This window comes from Pan paniscus, chromosome 2 (genome assembly GCF_029289425.2).
Source record: "Pan paniscus chromosome 2, NHGRI_mPanPan1-v2.0_pri, whole genome shotgun sequence".
In the NCBI taxonomy this organism is placed as follows: Eukaryota; Metazoa; Chordata; class Mammalia; order Primates; family Hominidae; genus Pan; species Pan paniscus.
The window spans coordinates 49,656,372-49,679,340 of NC_085926.1; the positions used below are offsets into that span (position 1 = coordinate 49,656,372).

The 22,969-nt window shown below is 57.5% G+C and overlaps 3 protein-coding genes across 10 annotated transcripts in view; 2 read left to right on the top strand and 1 right to left on the bottom strand.

Annotated features, from left to right (window-relative positions):
• The first annotated feature begins 3,139 nt into the window (after positions 1-3,139).
• Positions 3,140-13,970, top strand: APEH (acylaminoacyl-peptide hydrolase). 5 transcript variants are annotated; one of them, XM_003818852.5, is made up of 22 exons: positions 4,263-4,896; positions 4,972-5,104; positions 5,667-5,793; positions 6,179-6,272; positions 6,376-6,451; positions 6,541-6,704; positions 6,863-7,000; positions 7,094-7,185; positions 7,262-7,302; positions 7,388-7,509; positions 8,059-8,119; positions 9,327-9,424; positions 10,068-10,119; positions 11,015-11,103; positions 11,575-11,713; positions 12,197-12,280; positions 12,362-12,442; positions 12,815-12,903; positions 13,013-13,203; positions 13,310-13,412; positions 13,507-13,613; positions 13,704-13,970. In XM_003818852.5, the coding sequence occupies exons 1-22, from the start codon at positions 4,885-4,887 to the stop codon at positions 13,807-13,809; spliced, it is 2,199 nt and encodes a 732-aa protein (XP_003818900.1). In that variant the 5' UTR covers positions 4,263-4,884; the 3' UTR covers positions 13,810-13,970. The 5 variants fall into 5 exon arrangements, with proteins under 5 accessions (XP_063458435.1, XP_003818900.1, XP_034812366.1 ...); XM_063602365.1 differs by lacking the exons at positions 4,972-5,104; positions 5,667-5,793 and having other exon boundaries at positions 3,140-4,592; positions 4,695-4,896; XM_034956475.2 differs by lacking the exon at positions 6,863-7,000 and having other exon boundaries at positions 4,527-4,896.
• Positions 13,971-14,413: 443 nt separating this feature from the next.
• Positions 14,414-19,993, bottom strand: MST1 (macrophage stimulating 1). Of its 3 annotated transcripts, none has more exons than XM_034956472.2 (18): positions 19,060-19,993; positions 18,212-18,359; positions 18,018-18,130; positions 17,827-17,941; positions 17,612-17,748; positions 17,410-17,530; positions 17,147-17,265; positions 16,776-16,944; positions 16,529-16,659; positions 16,326-16,428; positions 16,062-16,198; positions 15,937-15,972; positions 15,728-15,848; positions 15,478-15,555; positions 15,204-15,350; positions 15,016-15,122; positions 14,780-14,919; positions 14,414-14,656 (listed from the first exon to the last, which is right to left on the bottom strand). In XM_034956472.2, the coding sequence occupies exons 1-18, from the start codon at positions 19,202-19,204 to the stop codon at positions 14,495-14,497; spliced, it is 2,229 nt and encodes a 742-aa protein (XP_034812363.1). In that variant the 5' UTR covers positions 19,205-19,993; the 3' UTR covers positions 14,414-14,494. The 3 variants fall into 3 exon arrangements, with proteins under 3 accessions (XP_034812363.1, XP_054965937.1, XP_034812364.1); XM_055109962.2 differs by having other exon boundaries at positions 15,688-15,848; positions 17,414-17,530; positions 19,060-19,962; XM_034956473.3 differs by lacking the exon at positions 16,529-16,659 and having other exon boundaries at positions 17,414-17,530; positions 19,060-19,962.
• The window catches only part of RNF123 (ring finger protein 123), a 31,779-nt gene continuing 28,788 nt past the window's right edge, over positions 19,979-22,969 (top strand). The window contains exons 1-3 of one of the 2 annotated variants that reach the window (XM_034956468.3): positions 19,979-20,092; positions 21,616-21,733; positions 21,911-21,986. In XM_034956468.3, coding sequence (XP_034812359.1) covers positions 21,652-21,733; positions 21,911-21,986 — 158 coding nt within the window. In that variant the 5' untranslated portion in view covers positions 19,979-20,092; positions 21,616-21,651. Of the gene's footprint in view, positions 20,309-21,615; positions 21,734-21,910; positions 21,987-22,969 lie in introns of both variants that reach the window. The other variant, XM_034956469.2, reaches the window with a different exon arrangement.

The following is a 22,969-nucleotide window of genomic DNA, read 5'->3' on the forward strand; positions in this document are numbered from 1 at the left end:
GCCAGAGAGGCAGAGGCAAGAGCAGAGCCACGCTGTGCCCGAGGGACCCCAGCTCTTGACTGCACCTGTTTCATGCCTCTCCTCTGTGGCTAGGAGGCTCAAAGGACTGTGAGCCAGGAGATCTGGGCTGGAGCTAGGGGGTCAATGGATGCTCAGGAAGAGCTGGGCCTTTGGCACTTGTGGTGAGAACAGTTGACAGTGGTCATCTGGAACTGTTCATATAAACAGTGGCTTCAAGCTAAGTTTCTTGTGAAGTTTCTCAATAGCAAATCTTACAGAAGGTCCTGTGTGACCCTCTCTGCATCTGTCCCCAGGACCTATGCTCCCTGCTCACCCCCTTCTCCAAAGCCCAAGCGTCCTGCTGCTCATCAGCTTTTTTACCATTGAGCCAGGAGTGCGGCAGGCAGTAGCTGCCTGACCCTTCAAGGCCTGACCTTCGTCCAGAGTGCTCTGGTTTGCACCATGCATTTCTCAGGGGTCCGCATTTCTCATGCTTTTCTATAAGATCTACACACCCCTTCAGAGAGGGCTCCTCGCTCACCTCTGGTAGCTATGGATGGGACAGGAAGCTGCCAACCTTTGTGTTGGACTTAACACCCTTGCCTTTCTGGGACTTGGCCTCACCCCACCCATGGAATACCTGCCTCATCCCAAAGATCAGGTATGGGCTGAATGCAGCCATCTGAGCAAGGGCTGACGGAAGCCATCATCTAACACCTCTGGCCACCCAGGACCAGGTCTGTGTGGGGATGTGCCTTGGAGACCAAGGCAATAGTCCTTTCCACTACAGGCCAGGGGATGGGACAAGAAGCAGGGAACAGGCAGGGAAATGTTAGGAGGTCAGCCTCCAGCAGGCCCAGTCTCAGGCTCTAAAGTACTGACTTTTCAGCAAATTTCCTTTCTGGCCAAGCCCTCTGAGTTTGAAATTCTGACATCTGCCACTCCTCATCCCCCACTGTACCCACAGGATACATCATCGCCCCTCTGTGAAGGTGGCTGGAGCAGGCCTCTGGTCCATGGACTGTCCTTCCTGGCCCTTGCATGGATGCAGTTGTGACTCTGGGGACAATGCAGCCAGAAGCTGAGGGACCAGCACTTGGTGCCTTGGAAAGTAGAGAGCAACAGACACATCTCCAAATGGGCAAGGAGTCTCTAGCATGCAGCCCAGGCCTTCTCCATACCCCTCTCCCCAGCATCATGAGCAAGGGCATTGCCTCCTCTCTCTGCTCACTTCAGGGCCCAGTGCACTCACTTCACAGTGACAGCCCTCCCCTACAATCCTTGGGCAGAGCATGTGGTCTCAGGGCCCACAGTGAAAGAACAGCAGTGGTGGCAACTATGCCTTGCCTTCTGGAGCCTGTAGGGAGTTTTCCAGGCAGGTCCTTTGCCAGGACAGCATGGTCCTGCCCTGTTGTACCGTCCGCTCTCCTCTTACCCACCCCCATGCTGTAAATACTTGTCATCATGGACTCCAACAGGGTTAGAGGGACAGGCCTAATCAACTGAAACTCCTCGGAGATGCCATCTCTGTCTCCCTGGGTGCCAGCAGCCCTGCTGCCATGTGCACTGGGGTGGCACTGGAGAGCCATGGCAGTCGTGAGATATTGTATGTGTATGCACATGATCATGTGTGTATGTGCGTGCGTGTGTGTGTGTGTGTTTCTGCCTCATTCAGTTTCTGGGGTCAAATCAGCTCCTTCTCTCCAAGTGCACTACCCTGGAGAGTGGTGGCCACTCAATACCTTTTCCTCTAGCTTTCATGTCTTGTTTTTGCTTTCCCCTTCCTCCTCCCTCTCTCCCTTTCTTTCCTTCTCTCCTTTATTTGAGGGGGGAAGAGTGCTGTACAAAGTCAAACAAACAAGTTTACAGTTGTAAGTGCAATGACCCGAGTCCTCCACATGACCTTGTGAATTGTGTGCTGTCCTTCTGTGCTCTGTGAGAACTCGTGGTACTTCAGTGTCCCTCCCCCTGTATTGTAACAAGGTAATTCTGTGGTATCAGAATAAAAGGACTTGATATAAACAACCTACAGACTGTTTCTGGGATGGTTTCTCAAGTGGGAAGGCTTAGCTGAAGGAGCAAATTCCCAAATTTGCGACAATCCTGTCCATGGTTAAAGGGAAAAGGATGGACAAAGTTGCAGAAGTGCTGGCACAGCACGGGGCTGAGTCCACACCAAGCCATCCAAAGACAATGGGCCCTCCACAAAGGTGCCCAAGGGGAGGTCCCAAGCTTGGACCTGGAGCAGGCAGTCAGTGCGCAGGCTGTTGAGGGACAGCACCTCCATGGCCTTCAGGTGTGTTGGCTGCATACACAGCTTTCTGGGACCTGGTTCCAGGGAGGCAGTGAACAAGTGCTGCCCCCTGGTGGTGCCAACAAGCCCTACACCTCTCTGCCTTGCTCCGAATTTTCCAACCCCCAAACTCTCACCGGCTGCCAGACCTTAGGCCTTCCTCAGATGGTCAGGAGTACCTCCTTACCGAAGTCACCCAGAGTTGCTAGACCTTTTTTTTTTTTTTTTTTTTTTTTTTTTTAACACAGATAAACAGGAATCCCAGCTTCACCTCTGGCCCTCTCCCCAGAATTAACATTTTGATGCCTGTCCTTCTTTCCTGTTTGTTGTTCCAGTCTTCATTTTAAACAGAAGCCAGAAGGTGCAATATATCCTGTTTTCTAGCTTTCTGTTTATTTCCACGTTTATTTCAGGTACTTAAATGTTCGTCTTCCAGTGCTCAACCTCCAGAGAGATACACCATTAGTTCATAGCCAGTCTACCACACACAATCTAAGGAACAGGCACTATGTTCCCAGTGTTCCTATTATAAACAATGCTTGATGAACATCCTATTTTCCAATCTTTCCACCCAAATTGGTGGCTGGGGCCACTTGTTCTACTCCTGTTTCTGGCCTTGATACAGTCCTGTACATACTCACAAATGCAGTGGCGTCAGAAAGTTGGGACTCTTTTTTTTTTTTTTTTCTTGAGACGGAGTTTCACTCTTGTTGCCCAGGCTGGAGTGCAGTGGCATGATCTCGGCTCACTGCAACCTCCACTTCCCAGGTTCAAGCGATTCTCCTGCCTCAGCCTCCCGAGTAGCTGGGATTACAGGCGCGTGCCACCCAGCCCGGCTAATTTTTGTATTTTTAGTAGAGGCAGGGTTTCTCCATGTTGGCCAGGCTGATCCCGAACTCCTGGCCTCAGGTGATCCACCCGCCTCAGCCTCCCAAAGTGCTAGGATTATAGGCGTGAGCCACCGCGCCTGGCACTTTTTTTTTTAAGATGGAGTCTGGCTCTGTCGCCCAGGATGGAGTGCAGTGGCGCGATCTCGGCTCACTGCAAGCTCCGCCTCCCGGGTTCACACCATTCTCCTGCCTCAGCCTTCCGAGTAACTGGGACTACAGGCGCCTGCCACCACGCCCAGCTAATTTTTTGTATTTTTAGTAGAGACAGGGTTTCACCGTGTTAGCCAGGATGGTCTCGATCTCCTGAGCTCGTGATCCGCCCGCCTCGGCCTTCCAAAGTGCAGGGATTACAGGCGTGAGCTACCGCGCCCGGCCGGCCGGGACTTTTTTTTTTTTTTTTTTTACTTAACTAGTAATCTTGAGTAAGTAATGATGCGGCTGATGGGAAAGGGGAAGCTACAGGCCAGACAAGTGGACTCTCAATCACAAGCACGCCATGGAGCAGGGAGCCAGGGCCCTGAATGTGGAAGACCAGCCAGACTCAGGTATATGGAGGGGACATCCTTACTGTCCAGCCTCTCCTGATCTCTGTTGGCACCTTAGCCCAGCCAATCCTGTACCACGTGCACAGGGAACCTGCCTGCCTAGGTTTTTTCCACAGGAAGCTCCCTGGTCCTGGGTGGAGTCTGAGCCCACCAGGCCTTTCACACCCAAGAGCTCAGGCTAAGGCCTGGGGAGGAAGGCAGGGACCCACCAGCTCACGGTCCCCAACAAGGTGCCACTGAGAAGGGTGGGTAAAGGCTGCGGGGATAGATAGCTCTTGCGGCAGGCCTGGCGACTGATAAGCCCGGGCAGCACCCTAAGAGTTGGCACCCGCCCCTCTGCCCCGCACCCCAGGGCTTTGCTTCGCGACCTCCGCCCGGACCCTGGCCCTTCTCTTCTTCGTCTGCGTGGAAGTCCCTCCAGGGCAGGGCCTGGCACTGTGTAGTGAATGTCGGCCTCGTGGTGGACCCGAAGGAACCCTACAGTCAGCCCCAGAGCCGCGGGAGATCCACGCTGCGGCCGGCTCCGCCCCGCCCCACCCTCACCCTCACGCTCACGCTCACGCTCACGCTCACGCTCACGCTCACGCTCACGCTCACAGGCTCCCGGCTCCACATTCCTCGCAGGGCTCCACTCCGGACCCGCCCGCCTTGCCCTTCATCCTCAAAGACTCATTGGTCCCATTCCCCTCGGGCCCCGCCCTTCGCGTGCTTGGGCCTTGTCCGTCCGACCGCGCTGCTTCCGCCTTGCAGCCCCCCTCAACCCCTTCTCTCGTAGGCCCTTCTACCCTCCCCGAAGCCGGGCTCCCGGGTTCCGCTTCCACAGGGCCGCCCCCTCTCCTCCGAGATCCAACGCCTCGCCACTCGGTACAGAGGCCCAGGACTCAGCCCACGGCCCCGCCCCCCACTTGGCTAGTCCGCCCCTGGCGAGACCCCTGCTCTCACCCACCCAGGACTTCTCGCTCCCAGGCCGGGTCCTCGCACCGTCAAGGCCCGCCCCCTGCCAACGGTCCTCACCCATTAGCCGAAGGCCCCGCCCCTCACAGATTGCCGCAGGGCAGGGGCGGAGACAGCCCGGGCCGTCCCAGGCTCCGCCCCCGGAAGCCTCACTTCCGGGCGCGAGTACGCCCCGCCTCGCCCCGGCGGCAGAGAGGAGACTATGGAACGTCAGGTGAGGGCTCGGCCCGCGGTCCCCGTGGTCCCTGCAGCCCGGGCCGGGCCTGACCCTGGTGTGTCCCCTGCGCAGGTGCTGCTGAGCGAGCCCGAGGAGGCGGCGGCTCTGTATCGGGGCCTTAGCCGCCAGCCCGCGCTGAGCGCCGCCTGCCTGGGCCCGGAGGTCACCACGCAGTACGGCGGCCAATACCGGACGGTGCACACTGGTGTGTGTGCGAAGGGGAACTGGCTGGCGACGGGGTCGCGCACTGGGGTGGGAAGGAAGGGGGTGTGGAGGGCTCGCTGCTTGACAGTGCGTAAGGGTATATAGGGAGCCGGCCTGGACTTGGGAGGATACACTCCCACAGGTCCCTGCACACAGGTGTGTGGAGGCGGGGAGGGGGCGTGCGGGGCGTTATCGAATGGCGGCCATGAGTGCACGAGATGACGGCGTAGGGATAGAAGTCAAACCTGGGCTCAGGGCGTGGACCTTGTAGGGCTCTCCACCAACACGCCATCCCATACACATGCCAGGCTGCCCTCAAGATTCCAGGGTGGATGCTGGGGTTACTAGGGGGTTCTCTCAAAGAGGCTGTCAGCTCAGGTTCTGGAGGCCTGGACTAGGGTTGTGGCCAAGTGTTGTCCAGCCTGCAGCCAGGGTGTCAGTGTCTGGAGACAGATTGAGAGATTGGGGAAGATAGATCTAGGCCTTCCTGGGTCAGGTGGGGCTGGGGGCAGTAGCCAGGAGTAGCCAAGACAAGGCGAGCAGTCTCATGCCTCCCCTCACAGAGTGGACCCAGAGGGACCTGGAACGCATGGAGAACATTCGATTCTGCCGCCAATACCTGGTGTTCCATGATGGGGACTCAGTGGTGTTTGCAGGACCTGCAGGCAACAGTGTGGAGACCCGGGGGGAGTAAGTTTGAGGGAGGAAGCTTGTGGGCGAGGCCACAGCCGTCCGCAATGCAAGCCTTTTATGAATGCTCACCATGTGCCTAGAAGGGAGGCCAGCAGCCAGGTTCTTGCCCCCTTGGGAGCTCATTCAGTTTCTGGTGACATGGCCTGATAAGCACTGGAAGCTTGCTCCAAACTCAGCCTGGACTAGAGCCCATGGTGGCCTGGGGAGCTGCGGAGAGTAGAGTCTCTGCCTCAGGGAGGAAAGGCAAGGTGGGGCTAGAGGTGCTCCAGAAGCTGGTGTGGGGCCAGAGCCTCAAGAATCTCTCCTAAGAGGTTGTGCCCAGTAGGGAGCAGGAAGGGGTTATTGCAAGATAATCCTGACCTGTGCTACCCCATGTCCACAGACTGCTGAGCAGAGAGTCTCCTTCAGGCACCATGAAAGCTGTGCTGCGCAAGGCTGGAGGCACGGGCCCTGGGGAAGAGAAGCAGTTCCTGGAGGTGAGTCTGCATGGGACCAGGTAGTGGGTGACAAGAGAGAGGCTCTGCCCCACAGATAAGGCTCTGTTAGCGGGCAAACAGCCTAATGCCCAGATGTCCTCAGGTCTGGGAGAAGAACCGGAAGCTCAAGAGCTTCAACCTGTCAGCACTGGAGAAACATGGGCCTGTTTATGAGGATGGTGAGGCATCTGGCTGGTGAGCAGGCAGGGTGGACAGGAGGGGTAGCCGTAGCCCTGGGCCCCCCCTGATTGGCCCTCCCTGCACCCAGACTGCTTTGGCTGCCTGTCCTGGTCGCACTCGGAGACACACTTGTTGTATGTGGCAGAGAAGAAGCGCCCCAAGGCCGAGTCCTTCTTTCAGACCAAAGCCTTGGACGTCAGTGCCAGCGATGATGAGATAGCCAGGCTGAAGAAGCCAGACCAAGCCATCAAGGTGCTCGTGGTCAATCCACGAAGGCCCGGCAGGGCAGCCCTGGGGCTCAGTGTGCTCCCTTCCCATACTGTGCCTGTCAGACCTGGGGAGGCACTAGCTTCTAGGAAGCAGAGCAGGTCCTATAGACAGGCTGGGCATTGAGTATCTTGTGTTCTCAGGGGGATCAGTTTGTGTTTTATGAAGACTGGGGAGAAAACATGGTTTCCAAAAGCATCCCTGTGCTCTGCGTGCTGGATGTCGAGAGTGGCAACATCTCTGTGCTTGAGGGGGTCCCTGAGAATGTGTCCCCTGGACAGGTCAGCAGCAACAGCCTGTGTCCCCCCTGGAGTCTGGGACCCTTCTTGAGCTACCACCCCTTGCTCACTCCTGCCCTTTGATCCTATTTACAGGCATTTTGGGCCCCTGGAGATGCTGGTGTGGTGTTTGTGGGCTGGTGGCATGAGCCCTTCCGGTTGGGCATCCGCTTTTGCACCAATCGCAGGTGAGGGAGTGGGGCAAGGCAAGGGGCCTTGCAGCCCAGCTGGCCTTGAGACTGAGTGTCTGTCTCGTGGTTCCAGGTCAGCCCTGTATTATGTGGACCTCATCGGGGGGAAGTGTGGTAAGTGGCTGATGCCCACCTGTGCTTTGCTGACACATGTTGGCCCTGCCAGCCTGCATGATGCTCATGTTTCCATCTGGCCCAGAGCTCCTCTCGGATGACTCCCTGGCTGTCTCTTCTCCCCGGCTGAGCCCAGACCAATGTCGCATTGTCTACCTGCAGTACCCATCTCTGATCCCCCATCACCAATGCAGCCAGCTGTGCCTGGTGAGCTGGAGGTGGCGGGGATGGGAGGGTGGTCAGCAAGAAGATGGGATGGTGGATGAGAGCTGAAGGGCCAGTATCATCTCCCCATAGGCCCTCAGTAGGTGCCCTTCTGTCCTCAATGCAGCAACGGTGTGAGTTCTGCCTGTCCTCTCAAGGCAGGGCCTAGAGGTTGAGAGTGCTGCCATGGAGAGCTTTGCACTGTTGGGGCATTCCACCTTGAGAGAATGCTCGTCTGCAAGAATGCTCCTCCCCTTGGCTCTCAACTGCATGTAGCCAGGCTCTGCAAGGGGCTGGGATATAGTGGGGAGTTACACAATCCCAGACCCTCCCCAGGAAGAGCTCTGGGCCCCTGGTAAAAGTCAGAGGGACATGCCTATCTGAGGCCCCTTGGGCATCTGGTCCAGGTCACCAGAAAAGAGATACATCAGGCTTATTCCAGTTCCCCCGTCTCCTGGGGCTACCTGAGGCAAAAGGGGATAGGCACAGGGCACTGTGCCCTAAGGGAACTGCCTGTCCCCTACTGGACCTGACCATTGTGTTCTCTTGCAGTATGACTGGTATACCAAGGTTACCTCAGTGGTGGTAGATGTTGTGCCTCGGCAGCTGGGAGGTAAGGCATACCTGGCTGGGTGGGTGCAGTGGGGCCTGTAGCTCTGCTTTCCTGCCGTCTGTTGCATCCCTGCCCCGTTCTTCTTTCCTAGGTTCCTTCTGAGGGCCCTACCTCCCTGCTGGGCCAGCCCTATGCCCAGCATCCTCAGGGAGCGGGGCTGTCACCATAGGGAGCGGGGCTGTCACCGTAGGGAACAGTTCGATAGCAAGGAGTGGTAGGACCAAGCTGAGATCAGAGTGGCTCAAGTTGATGATGTATTATTTCGTGTGCTGCAGGTCATAATTAGATTTTTCTTATTTTTCCAATGGCTGGTTCAAACCAAAACCATGACTCCTTCGAGTGGGTCTCAGGAAGTGCACTAGGTTGGAATGTCACACTTGAGAGGCTCTGGACCCGAGGGCATGATATTATCCCATCCACCATCCTAACCCCAGCAACCTTTGTCCAGTCTAAGCCCTGAAGTCAGCTGGGTCTTCAGGAGGGTGGCTCTTGGCTGAGAGGCTCCCGTCTCGAGTGTTGATAGCTCTGCTTGGATCCTCCTGGACCATCTCAAGGATGAGTCTCTTGTTTTCTCAGGCCACCCGGTCAGTTCCAGGAGTTCAGTGGACAAGGGATAGCCTCTTTGTCTTCTCTTTGGGTTGCAGGGATGCAGTGGTGGGAACCTAGTATGAATCCCAGCTCTGCCCTAAATTAGCTGTGTCCTCAGACAGGGTCTTGGCCTCCCTGAGCTCCCATTTCTTCATGGAGGGGTGATTGTGTCTGCCTGCCTCATAGGATCATAGTGAGTGTTAAGTGAGTGATGATATTAAAGGGTAGGATTTACTGAGCCCCCTGTGCCAAGCGCTGTGCTAAGCACCACAGTGGAGATAAGACGGACAGATGATATCTTGGTTAAAGCACCTGGTACCTACCTGGGTTCAACTGGAATTACTCAGGAGAGCAAGTGCTTTTCCTCTGAGCACCCATGGTTTCTCTCTGGAGCTCTTGAGCTCTGCCTCTCTGGGTCCCAAGAGGCCTCTGCCCCTCAGCCACCTACTCAGGCAGCTCCTCATCGCCTAGCGTGCCCCCATGTGTGCTACAAGCTGCAGGGGCCTGACTGGTGCCTGAGTAGGGCCCTGGGTGAATTCCCCAGTACCCTAGCCTTCCTTGTAGACTACCCTCCCTACCTCCACTCCTGGATGCAGCCCCAGCCCTCCTATCTTTACAGAGAACTTCTCTGGGATCTACTGCAGCCTTCTGCCTTTGGGATGCTGGTCAGCTGACAGCCAGAGAGTGGTCTTTGACTCGGCTCAGCGCAGCCGGCAGGTGAGGGACACTGATTGTGTTGAGGGGCAGCCCCTGTGGTCAACCCCCAGGAGCCCTGGGGGTTGCATGTGCATGCCCCTGGGTGGAATGCCCAGCCACAAAGTCTCATCAGCCCCTTAAAACCCTGCCTGCCCATCCTGGACTCATTTCTCCTGGAGGGGACTGGCTGCCCTGGTGCACCACAGCAGAACTCAGGCCTTTTCGTCTGAGGCAGAGATGCAACCCCTCCCAGGCATTTCTAGCTGGGGGTCAAGGGGACTGCCACTCGGGTGGGTCCCTGAACACTCTGTAACGGCAGCTGATGGGGACAGGACTGAGGCCTTCCCCCAGGGATGGAGTAAAGCCACTCACAGTGTGCCAGGCTCCTTTTGGGTGTGATATTTGGTCCTTGTGCCAACTCAAAGGGGCTCAAAGCCATTCCTTACCTTGCCCAGGGTCACCCAGCAAGTTGTGATGGTGCTGGGATTTGAACCCAGGCCCTCACACTACTCCCTACTGCACTGAGTAACCATCACCATAGCTGTCCACAGCCTTGGTCTGGCCAGGGCTCTCCAAGAGGGTAGAGAGGAGGTAGGGGAGGGACTCATAGGTAGAGGGAGTACTCTTGGATGTGGTCGCACCTGTGGCCTTGCCTCTGCTTCAGGACCTGTTTGCTGTGGACACCCAAGTGGGCACTGTGACCTCCCTCACAGCTGGTGAGCAAGGCTTTGGGGATGGGGGTAAGGGCAGGGCTGGTGAGCAAGCCAACCAGGCAGCGGGGGACTGGAGCTCCAACATGTGGGGCAGTGATGGCATTCTCAGCCACTCAGCACCACTGACTGTTCCACAGCCTTTACTAACAGGTCTCCAAGGCCCCTGTTTGTGCAGACCCTTACCCAACCAACAGACTAGCTTCCCTGCTCTACTGCCCTTTAGCACTCAACTCTGTTCCATGTGTCCTGGCCCAGCCTCAGCACGGCCCCCACCTCTGCTCCTAAAACCCACAAAACTCTCTCTTATCAAGATCTGCCAGACTCATCCTTCTCACTCTGCAAACCTTGGGTGCCTGTCTCAGGCAGAGGCAGCTCTGCCACCTGAGGGCCCAGGAAAAGCCCAGTGTTGACTCCCCCGTCTTCCCCATACTTAGGCCTGGTGATTCTGCCTTTGAAATGTGTTTTGAGTCCTCCACCTGACCTGACTGTATCCGCTCTCCACAAAGCTACCAAAGTATCATTCCAAAGCTACATCTCATTGTACAACTGCTTGGACACCACTGCCCCAAATCAGCACGCTCCCCCACCCCCAACTTCCCGGTCCCAGCTGCCACCCTGCACACAGCAGCCATCGAGGGACAGGCAGATGTGCCTGCATGGTCTGATGTGTCTTAAGGTTTGGCAGTTCCCAGCCCAGCCAGTGTCTGTCAGATGAACAACAGACTGAGAGCAGGAGGCTCACCCGGGGCCATGTGCAGTTGGGTGTTTGTGAAAGGCACTTCTCGGGGAGAAAAGGGCACCTTTCCATAGAGTCTCCAACCTGGGACTCTGTTACAGAGAAGCAGGTAAGAAAGGTGATGGCTCCTGCTAAGCACTTAATGGCATCTGCCTTTTCCAGGAGGGTCAGGTGGGAGCTGGAAGTTGCTCACAATTGACCAGGACCTCATGGTGGCACAGTTTTCCACACCCAGCCTACCTCCAACCCTGGTGAGTGTCGGTGGGTCCCAGGCTGTGGAGGCAGGGGTTCTGGGCAGGCAGAGCTCACCAGGTCAGGGAATTGGCCCCGGAGTCTGACCTGGCTGGTCAGCATACAGACGGGCCAAGACACAGGCCCAGCTTGGCATGGTCCATGAGGGTTTGGCACTCACAGGGACGAACTACTAGGCTAGAATCTGCTCCGTACAAAACAAGGTGCCTGGGGAAGTGCTCTGTCTTGGTATTACAGAGCAAAGGAGACAGCAGAGCCTAGAAGCTGAGGAGGGAGGGGTGTGCCTGTGTGTGATTGTATGAGTATGAATACCTTGGTATATACCATCCCACAACAGGAAGCCATGCTATACCCTCTGGAGGTGGGTAGAGGGCCCAGCATAGTGAGAGCTGCCTATTTCCCACTGTGGGCAGAAGGGAAGGGCAGGGAGGCAGCCAGGCCACCTATGACACATTCCTTCCCCTTGGCAGAAAGTTGGGTTCCTGCCTTCTGCAGGGAAGGAGCAGTCAGTGTTGTGGGTGTCCCTGGAGGAGGCCGAGCCCATTCCCGACATCCACTGGGGCATCCGGGTGCTACAGCCACCCCCAGAGCAAGAGAATGTGCAGTATGGTGAGCTGGGCCAGGGGCAGAGGGATGCCTTCTCCAGGTTCCCCAGCACAAAGCCTCTGCGGTGACCTTTGCTACCTCCTCTCTCACACTGTGGGGTTTCTGGTTATGACCTCTAAGAGGTTTTCTGTTCCTCTTGTGGATGGGCATGGGAAGTAGCATCTAGACATCTGAGCGCCTGCTCTGGATATCACCTGGGCTTCACCAGGCCAAATCATCTGTGGTGGGAAGACCCAGGTCCAAAGAAAATAGGCCTCATACAAGCCTCAGTGACCACACCTCATCCCGAATGCTGTCGCTGCAGGATGGGGCTCCCTGACGAGGGCAGAAGAAGTATGAGCCTTCTGGGGTCCATGTGTCATGGTGTGGACTACCTTGGCCAGGTTCTCTGACCCAGAGGTCAGCCCCACACCTGCAGCTAGAGATGGGGCCTTAGTTGGGGAAGCCCCTAGGCTCACCCTGCTGACTGCTGCCCTCTCCCTGCAGCTGGCCTTGACTTTGAAGCAATCCTGCTGCAGCCTGGCAGCCCTCCAGATAAGACCCAAGTGCCCATGGTGGTCATGCCCCACGGTAGGCATCTGGCGTTAAGAGCCCTTGCCCTCCCAGCCCTCCTCCTAGCTGGCCCTTTCACCCTCCGCTCCCTGTCTGCAGGGGGGCCCCATTCATCCTTTGTCACTGCCTGGATGCTGTTCCCAGCCATGCTTTGCAAGATGGGCTTTGCGGTACTACTAGGTGAGTGAGCAGGGACCCACAGTTCTGTTAGGACTACGGTGGAGTGACGGGGGTGGACCTGGTTTGTATAAGTACCATGGGTGCCACTCTAGTCTCCAGGACTTTCTCTAGCCTAGACCTAGTAACCACTACCAGGAACTGCTGGGGCCCAGCCTCTGGTTCTGTGGCATAGTGATAACAAGGACTAACTCGGGACTCCCAAGGAAAGGGCGCTGTGGTCACTGGGTGGCAGCCTCAAATCTCTGAGTCCCTTCCCCTTGACAGTCTGTGGTATAGCTGACCCCAGGGCCTACTTCACAGATGTGTGAAAAGAGCGTCGAGGGGGCTGGGAATGTTGCCTGACTACACTGTCTGGTCCCTCCCTGCCCTCAGTGAACTATCGTGGCTCCACGGGCTTTGGCCAGGACAGCATCCTCTCCCTCCCAGGCAATGTGGGCCACCAGGATGTGAAGGATGTCCAGGTAGCAGGGGCTGGGGCTTCTGGACAGGCTGAAACATGGGCTGCCAGGGGGATGCCTCCATTCAGCTGAGCGGGCAGCTGGCTGCAGCATGCTTTGTCCCACCCTGCAGTTTGCAGTGGAACAGGTGCTCCAGGAGGAACACTTTGATGCAAGCCATGTGGCCCTTATGGGTGGTTCCCATGGTGGCTTCATTTCCTGCCACTTGATTGGTCAGTACCCAGAGACCTACAGGGCCTGCGTGGCCCGGAACCCCGTGATCAACATCGCCTCCATGTTGGGCTCCACTGACATCCCTGACTGGTAGGCATGCACCACAGGTCCCTGCCCTTCCCTCCTCTACCTCAAATTCTCATGGAGCCCCGTAGCCCCAGAACTCCTGGGGCTGCAACAGCTCGGTGTCTTGCAGGTGCGTGGTGGAGGCTGGCTTTCCTTTCAGCAGTGACTGCCTGCCAGACCTCAGCGTGTGGGCTGAGATGCTGGACAAATCGCCCATCAAATACATCCCTCAGGTATGCAGCCCCCTCCTTGCCCTGTGTGCTGCCCATCCATCCAGAATCCAGGGCCCAGCTCAACACAGCTCCCCACTCTTCCCCAAACACCCAGGTGAAGACACCACTGTTACTGATGTTGGGCCAGGAGGACCGGCGTGTGCCCTTCAAGCAGGGCATGGAGTATTACCGTGCCCTCAAGACCCGGAATGTGCCTGTTCGGTGAGTGCAGCATGAAGGCCCTGGCAGCTGGTGGGCAGGTGAGCACAGGAGGACCCTCCAACCTTAAATGTTGCTGACTAATCCCTACAGGCTCCTGCTCTATCCCAAAAGCACCCACGCATTATCAGAGGTGGAGGTGGAGTCAGACAGCTTCATGAATGCTGTGCTCTGGCTACGCACACACTTGGGCAGCTGAAGCCCTGCCATTCTGCGTGAGCTGATCAGCCTGTGCCACACTTCGCTCTTGAGGAGCTCAACGGTCTGGCAGGGCAGCAGGAGGCTTTCTGGGCTCTGGACTCCACGGATGCGTGGGCAGAGGAATGTGGGCTATGTAGTCATAATAAATTAGGACACAGAGCCTGGTTCCTGCTGGTACTTTGTACCAAACCATCCCCAACCCCACCTCCCACTCTGGGGTGCAGAGACCCTAGGTTCTGGGTGTGGCAGCCACAAGGGCTTCATCTGCCTCCAGCGTGAGAAGGGAGGGAACAGTGAGAGGCTTAGCCTCTGCCTGTCCTGGCAACCAGGGCTCTGTACCAGCCTAGCTTCCCTGCTGCAGCCCCTTCCATTAGCAACTACTCTGTACCACCCTTCCCAAGAGTATGTCTGGAGGACTAGTGTGAGGCCCTGTCTTTCCACGGCACCCATGGGCAAAAGTAGTCCCAGGGACATTGCCTTGGTTGGGGAAGCCCCTAGGCTGGACAGATCACCTAGCCCAGGGTGTGCTGGGCTCAAGCCACCCGAGCCCTAGCAAGGAGTCACTGACACATTTCCTGGAAGCAAAGGCTAAGAAGCATCTGTACAGGCATAAAGAGGAAACATGGCTTTATGTCTGACAAGAAGTTTTGTCCTCCCCAAGGCATATGGCATCAAGGCTGGGCCTAACCCAGTCTCATGACCTTGTGAATCCAGTCCACAAACACAGAGACACGCGTGAAGACAGCTGGCCAGCGGGACCTTGCGCATACTCGGTTGGGGATTATAATTCCTTCCAGGACCCAGCAGTTGTGGGTAAAGCAGGCAAGTGGGCCCCCGTAGTCACCCTGGCAGGTAGGAGAACTGATGAGGGCCCCGGGCCACAGCAATGACTAGCCTGCTTCACGATAAAATAGTTCATTTCTAGCCCCCCATACCTTCCAGGGCTGGCCCAGGGCCCTGCCACCAACCTCACAGGCCCCCACAGGGGCCAACAGTCCCTCAGTGCACATCTCACTCTCCCGCACACGTCCTCGGTGCTTGATGTTACACTCCTGGTTGGAGATGACATTCAGCAAGGCCACATTTAGGACTGTGTCATTACCCGTACCTGCAGTGAGGGGAATGGGGAGAAGGAGAGGGTCCTGGAGGAAGATCCAGGGCTGGGCCTCCTGGCCACCAGCAGTCCTGTGCACTGTGCTCTTACCTTTGGTCTCACCCCAGCCTGCAATCTCACACTTGGTCCCTGGAGGCACCACATACCATTCAGGGGGCAGGCAGATCAGGGCCACACGCTGGTTCAGGGTCACAGATCTTTAGCAAGAATGGGGGCACTCAGGGTCTGAGGCCACAAGGCCCAGCCCCACCTCACACCCTCCCAGGTTGTCCACATACCTCTCCAGCTTGAGCAGGACAAGCTGGGAGCCTGAGGGCCCACACACCATCTTGGCTACTGGGACCCGCTGTAGGCCTGGCTCTCCATGCTGTGGGTTCTGGAACAGGGTGCCCAACCATACCTCATAGCCCGTGAGAGGCATATGGCTGGGAGAGAAGCTCTGCTAGGTCATTTGTGACTCTCAGTCCATTGCCCCAAGGCTCACTTGTTAGCTTGCCTGGGGAAGGGGGAAGGTGGGATGAGACTGGGTCCCCAAACACAAGGGAGGCTCACCAGGAGGAGAAGCACTGCCGGGCAGTCAGTATCCACTGCTCCTTCACTAGAGACCCCCCGCAGAAATGCTGGCCCTGCCTAGAGGAGTGGGGAATTAGGACAGGTAACAGACTCCTGGGACAGATGCTAGACCTGCCATCTTCTGGCTAGGATCTCTGGGGGCAGGGATAGATTCCCAGCCCCCAGTGGGATAACCACAGAGGACACAACCTCAGCTCCTCTCTGTGGGAGACAGGCAGTTGTGCCTCACCGATTCCGCAAGCTGACTGTCCAGGGTGAGTTGCCCGGATGGCCCCCAACCACGCGCAGCTTGGAACGACGCTGATCCAGCCGATCCACCCTCTTGCCACACTTCTCAAACTGCACCTGGTCTGTAGGATGGGGTGGGATGGATGAAACCCAGACTGTGTGGATGTCGTGGGCTAAAGGGCCTGACCCATAACTGGCCCAACTCCTAACCTGGGGGATCCAGGATTGATGGCGGCTGGTCATCAGCTGAAAGACAAAGTTCACTGGGGTTAAGGGAGCCAGCCTTTGGGTGGGGGCTGAAGCAGGGTCATGGGGGAAGCGTCACTAGTGCTCACCGCAGCGTCGCAGGGCACAGTAGTCGAATGGGGTCCTTGGGTCCATCGTGTAGCACCAGGGCCCATGGCTATCCCCATCTGGGTTCCGGCAGAAGTTCTCCTCCAGTTGTGCATGCGGTTCGGAGGTAAACGTGAACCTAGGCGGAAGCGGGAGCAAAATCGTGGCAGGGTAGTCTCAACCATTTCCAGGCTCTGGTCCCAGACACCAAAGCATGCCGCCCCAGGGTTAGGGCCCTGGCGGGGCCGGGAGCACCAGGGACTCACTGCGGCTTGTGCGGCGTCTCAGCGGACCAGCGCTGGCACTGGACACCCTTGCGGGTCTTGCTGACCGTGCCGCGGTACTGCTCCCCTGCGCCGTGGTAGCAGTCTGTGGCGGGTGCGGGCAGCCATCAGGCCGAGACCTCGCCCCGGCCCTCCGGTTCCAGGCTTCCAGCCCCGGCTCTGTAGCCCCCAAGCTTGGGCCTCACCCTGGGGCCGCACGTCGTCTGTACAACGCCGGATCTGGTAGCAAAAGGCCACGCGCATGCCGGGCCGCAGTGTGAAGCACCAGGGCGCCTCTGAGCCGTCGGGGTTCCGGCAGAAGTTCTCCCGAAGGTCTCTAAGCAGGCGCTCCACTCAGCCCTAGCCCGCCAGCCTCCAGCCCTGAGCCCGTGACTACCCTCCTCCCGTCTCACCCGCAGCAGCACGTCCCAACGCCCGCCCCCCCCACCTCACTTGCACGCGTATTTTTCTGGCGTAAATCGGTGCTGATGCGGGATTTGCGCGTCCCAACGCTGGCAAGGTACGCCCGCGGTGGTGGTATTGGCTGTGCCCCGGTAGCCCTCACCCTTCCCGCGGAAGCAGCTGACAGTTGTGGCCTCTTGGCGGGGCTGTGCCTCGGACCCTTAGATGGACCGAGATAGGTCGGGCCCCGAGCGAGAGCTGAGATCCCTCTGGGGCTGGGACCAAACCCGCCTTTCCCAGGTGTACGGTACTCCACGAGATATGCTCTCAGGTCACGCCCAGCCCCTCTTACCTCCCCGGCCAAGCCACGCCCCTCCCCAAGGTTCCCAGGTACCCTCCCAGGCCTGGTCCCCGCCGCCTACCGCAGCGGGGGAGGTCACAGAACTCTCGCTCGATCTGCGGATCCGTAGTGTAGCACCATGGCCGCTCGGAGCCGTCAGGATTCCGGCAATAGTTGTCGTCCAGACCTTGGTCGAGGAACCTGGGGGCGGTAATGGGGCGTGAACAAGACCCTGGGACTCTGGCTTATCTGGCCCCGCCCAATTGCCCTACACGGAGCCCTGCCCCTGGAGTCCTGGACCTTCCCAAGCCCGGCCCCCAGGACGCCGATACCGCCTACGCGTACTTGCCCGGCTCGAAGGGGTGCTGGTGCGGGTGCTGAAGATCCCAGCGCTGGCACTCGCGCCCTGACTCCGTGCGGTCTACCGCGCCGCGGTATTCCTCGCCATTGCACCAGACACACGCGGCTGGAGACAAAGAGCCAGTGGGTTCGTGGATGGACGTGGGCTTGTCCCTCCACTCTCCCAGCTTGACCCGGCGCCGCTTACCCTCCCGGCAGGATTTGATGCCGCAGCTCTGGAAGCGCACGGCAGGGTCTGTTGTGTAGCACCAAGGACCTCCGGGGTCGCCATCAGGGTTACGGCAGAAGTTCTCTTCCAGGCCATTCCGGAGCGTGGGCGTGTACCTGAGGGCCCAGAGCATCACTATAGTGTGTGCTGGGGGAAGGCCCCAGGCCGGGACGGAGGGAAGGTGTTTGTCTCACTTGTGATCATTCGGGAACTTGTGGCTCCAAGCCTGGCAGGGCAGGCCACCCACGGTCGTGGCCATGGTGCCCCGGTACCGAACCCCATTGTTCATGATGCAGGTCCGTACGTAGTCTGGGAGCAAGAGACAGAAGACAACTTGGGCTGAGGTCCCCTGTCTCCCACCCTGCCCCTCTCCACCCCCACTTGCCTTTCTTCTGGAAGAGGTCACAGTGCCCAGAACGCCGCAGCCTCGTGTGGGGCGAGTGTTGAGTCCATGGCAGCAGTTGGCAACCATGGCTGCTCACGTTGTAGTGGAAGGCCCTGGAGAGAAGAAGGCACAGGGTAACGCCACAGCCCAGGCTTCCCTGCCCCCAGTCTTATCTAGGCCCAGTGGCCACTCACCGGCAGTCCATTAAGGGCCCACAGCGACCAGCACACTCTTCAGCATCTGCCACATCCTCCTGCCAAGGCCCGGGCACCACCGCATGTAGCAGGTGCTGTAGCTCTGTGCCCCGGAGCACCTGGAAGTCATTCAATGGCGAGCGCTGCCCTGCAGAGTGGGCATGAGTGGGTGCAGGTCAGGTGGGCATACATGTCAGTAATGTGTATTGGCATGTCCACACTTTGTTCATTCAGGGGATCAAAGCTACAAGGCTTCTGGGATGGACCCTGTATGCACTTTCAAGGGCCAGTCTAGCCCCCTGCACAGATACTTGTGAAAAAAATTTCCCCTGGGAAGCAGGCCCAGACTTGGTAGTTATCACCAATGCCTCTGTTTAGGGGCCCAGGCACCGGGCTCAGATCTAACACATACGCTCTGTGAGAGCAGTGGGTGATGAAGCTTGCCCCACCTCATCTCTCAAATGAGAATGCTAAGGCTCAGAGCCATCACATTACCCAGCCAGGGGCCCTGGCTAGGCATTCAGACTCCAAATCTGGGCTCTCACCTGCACAAAGGCATATGCTAGGTTAGAGGGGTAGATCAGGCTCAGGAGGGGTCACTGCCTGCTGTGTGCGTGCATCTGTGTGGTCCTGACACTGCTTCAGTGCTAGAGCAGATGTGCTAATAGAGGCCTAAGTGGGCAATGTCTATGTGTTCCTAGGGCTTCCCAGCTGTGCTCAAGAGGGCAAGGTCACTGCCCCATGCCCACTGAGCCTCTGGCTCCCCGACTTTTTTCTCATCCTAGAATAGGAGAATGGGGCCAACCCCCTCCTGAAGGCAGATGGGGATCAGGGTTGGGGGCACTCACCAGGGGCCCCTAAGCATTGAGTCAGAAGCAGCAGGAGTGGGAGCCACCCCATCCTTCTGGCTGGAGGCTGCACTGTGACCCACCACAGCCCCATCCGGGAAGTTGTGAAACCTGTCCCTACGGGATTGGGTGGCTCTGGCTCCATACGTCAGCTCAGGGCCTGCTGGACCCTGACCTGAGACCTGGTGACAGGAGCCATGAGGGGCCAGGCCTCAGGTCCCATAGGTCAGTTGCAAGGGCCTAGTACAGCTAGCCCCCTGAGAGGCCTCTCTACTTAGTGGACAGGTGTTAGGAAGGTTTGGTGGGGACACTTGAGGTGCCCTGGGGTTGGGGTGAAACCCCTCTGCAGCCTAGTCAGCCCAAGGGCATTGTGAAAGTGAGAGCTGCCAGAGGTCTGGGCTCCAGCCCCTGGGTGACATTAAACTTTTCTGAATTTCGGTTTTTCCCTGTAAATTGGGGAAAATTACTTGCCCCAGCTTCAACACTGCCTCCCCTCCACCCTTTTGCTGCTGCCTTATCAGGCCCCAGCTGTAGGCAGGTCAGCCCACACCCGGCGGCAGAGCCCAGAGAGGCTCGCTCATCTCAGCCGCCAGAAGTGTCATCCCAGGGAAGGTGAGCGAGGCTGTCCACTAGGACTAAATAGGGGTGGAGGTAACAGGTAGCAGGGACTCTGGCAGGAACGGCCTTTCAGACGTTTTAAGGACCGTCTGAGCGGGGCCTCTAAGTATGGGTAGGAGACAGGCGGCCTAGGGATTGCGGTTAGCATGTCGCGTTCTGCCGCAGCAGGGCTGGGAGCATCCCCAGGGCAGGCGGAGGTCGGAGGTGGTGAGGCCTTTCGGCGAAGCTGAGGCCTGGAACAACCCGGTGGGAAGCCATGGAGGGGGTCCCCTAGCGGAGGCTGGGCGCGGGCCAGTGCGCGTGCGCGGCTGGAGGCTCAGTGCGCAAGCGTGCGCGTGATTTGGCCCTGAACGGAGGCCGTAGCCAAGAGGTTGGGCGGATGTTGTGAGCCGGGTCGCGGCGGCCGAGGCTCGGGGTGAGTGAGGGGCGGCAGGGCTCTGAGCCTGGCGGGTTCCGGCTATTCCCTTCGCGGTCCAGGCTAGTCCAGTGCGAGGGCACCTGCAGCGCAGGGATCTGGGTGCGAAACTCCGAGCGGAAGCTGGTCTGGCAGGTCCTGTGGAGCTTGGGGCCAGACGGGGGCGACTTGGGGGAGCCATGCGCCGCCCTCGCCGTCCTTGGGCTCCCAGACGGAGTAGGTTCAGTTCTGAGTCCGGATACCCCGGCGGGGTTGGACGGGATAGCCGTGACAGGGAGTCCCCGGGCGGGGACAAGGTCCGCCTCTCACCTGGGTCCTCAGCAACTGACACCCGGAGCCCACTCCGGGTGTCTGGAAGGTCTGCTCATCAAATGAATGACTGCGTTTAATCAGATCTTCAACTACTCTGGTAGTGAAGGGGCACCGATCATGGACGCCCACCGAGGGCCCGAGGTCGGGAAAATCACCTTCCCGAGGAGCAGGCGTGGTGCAGACCCACAAGGGTTTGTGGCGGGAGTAGAGGGTCTGTTTGGGGTGAGATAAGAGACTGAACTGCAGAGTAGGGAGTGCTGGCTAAGGCAGTGCTGCAGAGCGAAACTCTAGACCTGCGCTGTCTAATAGAACTTTATATGATGGTGGGAATGTTCTACCTTTGTGCTGTCCAACAGAGTAACCATTAGCCACATGTGGTCATTGAACTCTTGAAATGTGGCTAAGGCAACTGAGAAATCGAATTGTTAATTTTTAAAACTTTAAATTTAAGTAACCTCATGTGGATGACGGCTGCTGTGTTGGACAGCACCGCTACACATCAGTGAGGCCAGCACCAGGGACTCAGTGCAGGTTCTGGAGCAGCTGCAGCAGCAACATGATGTGAGGGATAGATGCACTAGGAGGACCAATGGAGTTTGCCATGAGGGCTGGGCAAGGGTGGTGCTTGGATGAGGTGGGAGGCCACATGTGTGAGTGGGAATGGTGAAACTATCAGGACCATGGATAAAAGAAGGGAGGAACCCAGGGCTGAGGAAAGAGGCTCCAGCCTTGTGGGGAGTAAGTGGGACTTATGGCTAGAGATGACCAGACCAGTGGTGGTCTGCACTTGGGGGAATGTGTAGGATTGTCGCTTCTGGTTGTGAGCTGGACTTAGTATGGCTTACAACTGAGATGGATACAGGGGCTCTGCCCCTAGGACACCTCACTTTGGACATTTTGGTCTGATTTCCACAGAGCTGAGACATTTTGTTATGGTTCGGCAAAAATATATCTAGTACCTGCTCTCTGCCCAGCCCTGTGCTGGGCACAGGGACACTGGAGAACAAGAAGTGGTCCCTGTTACATGGGCCTAGACCCTGGCTACCCTCCCTGTGTAGGAAGCTGGGAGCCCCTGCATTCCCCTGCCCTATGTGTTAGTGTGCATGCCCCTGGCCTCACCTGCTCCCAAGCCTTCCTGCCATGGCAGGACTGAGGTCAGGTGTGGGGGCCCCTGGCTGGCCCTGAGTAGACAGGCTCTGTGTCTGGCTCAGCCTCCAGGACCACTGGCTGCCCATGAGAGATGAAGGATGGCATCCAAGGGGGCCGGCATGTCTTTCTCCCGCAAGAGCTATAGGCTGACCTCAGATGCTGAGAAATCCAGGGTCACAGGTAAGGGCTGGCAGGGAAGGAAGGAGGCTCCTCTTGTTGGGAGGAGAAGGAAGGGACAAAGGCCTCAGGCCTTGCTGCACCTGTGGCTGGCCTAGGACCAGAAGTCTCTGGGGCCAGCAGGGGCCAGGAGCTGCACTGATCATGTGGCCCTTTTCTCCCTTCTGACTTGTGGCTCAGGCATTGTGCAGGAGAAGCTGCTGAATGACTACCTGAACCGCATCTTTTCCTCTTCTGAACATGCAGCCACCAGCAGGTATGGCTGGGTGGGTGGCCCCTCCTCACTCTGCTGGGCCAGACCAGAATAAGGAGGCTTCAGTTGTAGGGAAAGGGAGCCTGGGCTCTGGACAGATAGGCTTAGGCTCTGTTCTCACTGTGCTCCTGGCTGCGAGATCTCTGGCCAGAGAGTCTGCCTTCCGTACTCTGCTTCTTCCTGTCTCCAGGCAGTGCTAGTTCCTTCTGAGAGTCAGGGAGCAGAGGTCAGGGAGCGGGTGCACATTCATGCCCAGCTAGCACCTGGCACCTACTCCATACCCAGCATCTGCCCCTGCATGTACCTGCCCTCACCTTGGCCCCAGCCTGGCCCCTTGTAGCTTCTGACTGACCTTGTAAAGAACAAACTCCTCCAGGGCCTTTTCTTTACAAGTTTAATACTTTTAAGTGTAGTCAGCATAAAAGTTACAAGTACATTTTAGCAGAAACTTAGAGGGCCAGGCACAGTGGTTCACACCTGTAATCCCAGCGCTTTGGGAGGCCAAGGTGGGTAGATTGCTTGAGTCCAGGAGTTCAAGACCAGCCTGAGCAACATGGCAAGACCCCATCTCTACAATAAAATACAGAAATTACCTGGGCATGGTGGTGTGCACCTGTAGTCCCAGCTGTTAGGGAGGCTGATGTGGGAGGATCACTTGAGCCTAGGAGGTTGAGGCTGCAGTGAGTTGGCCTCTGCATGCCACTGCACTCTAGCCTGGGTGACAGAGCAAGACCCTGTCTCTAAAAAAAGAAGGAAAAGCACCTGCTATCTTGTTATTTTAACATGACTATTCAAATGTGATTCTTTTCTGTTTTCTTTCTTTGTGTTACATTTTTAATTTTTAATTTTTGTGGGTATGTAGTAGGTATATATATTTATAGGGTACATGAGATACTTTGATACAGGCATGCAATGCGTAATAATCACATCATGGTAAATGGGGTATCCATCCCCTCAAGCATTTATCTTTTGTCTTATAAACAATC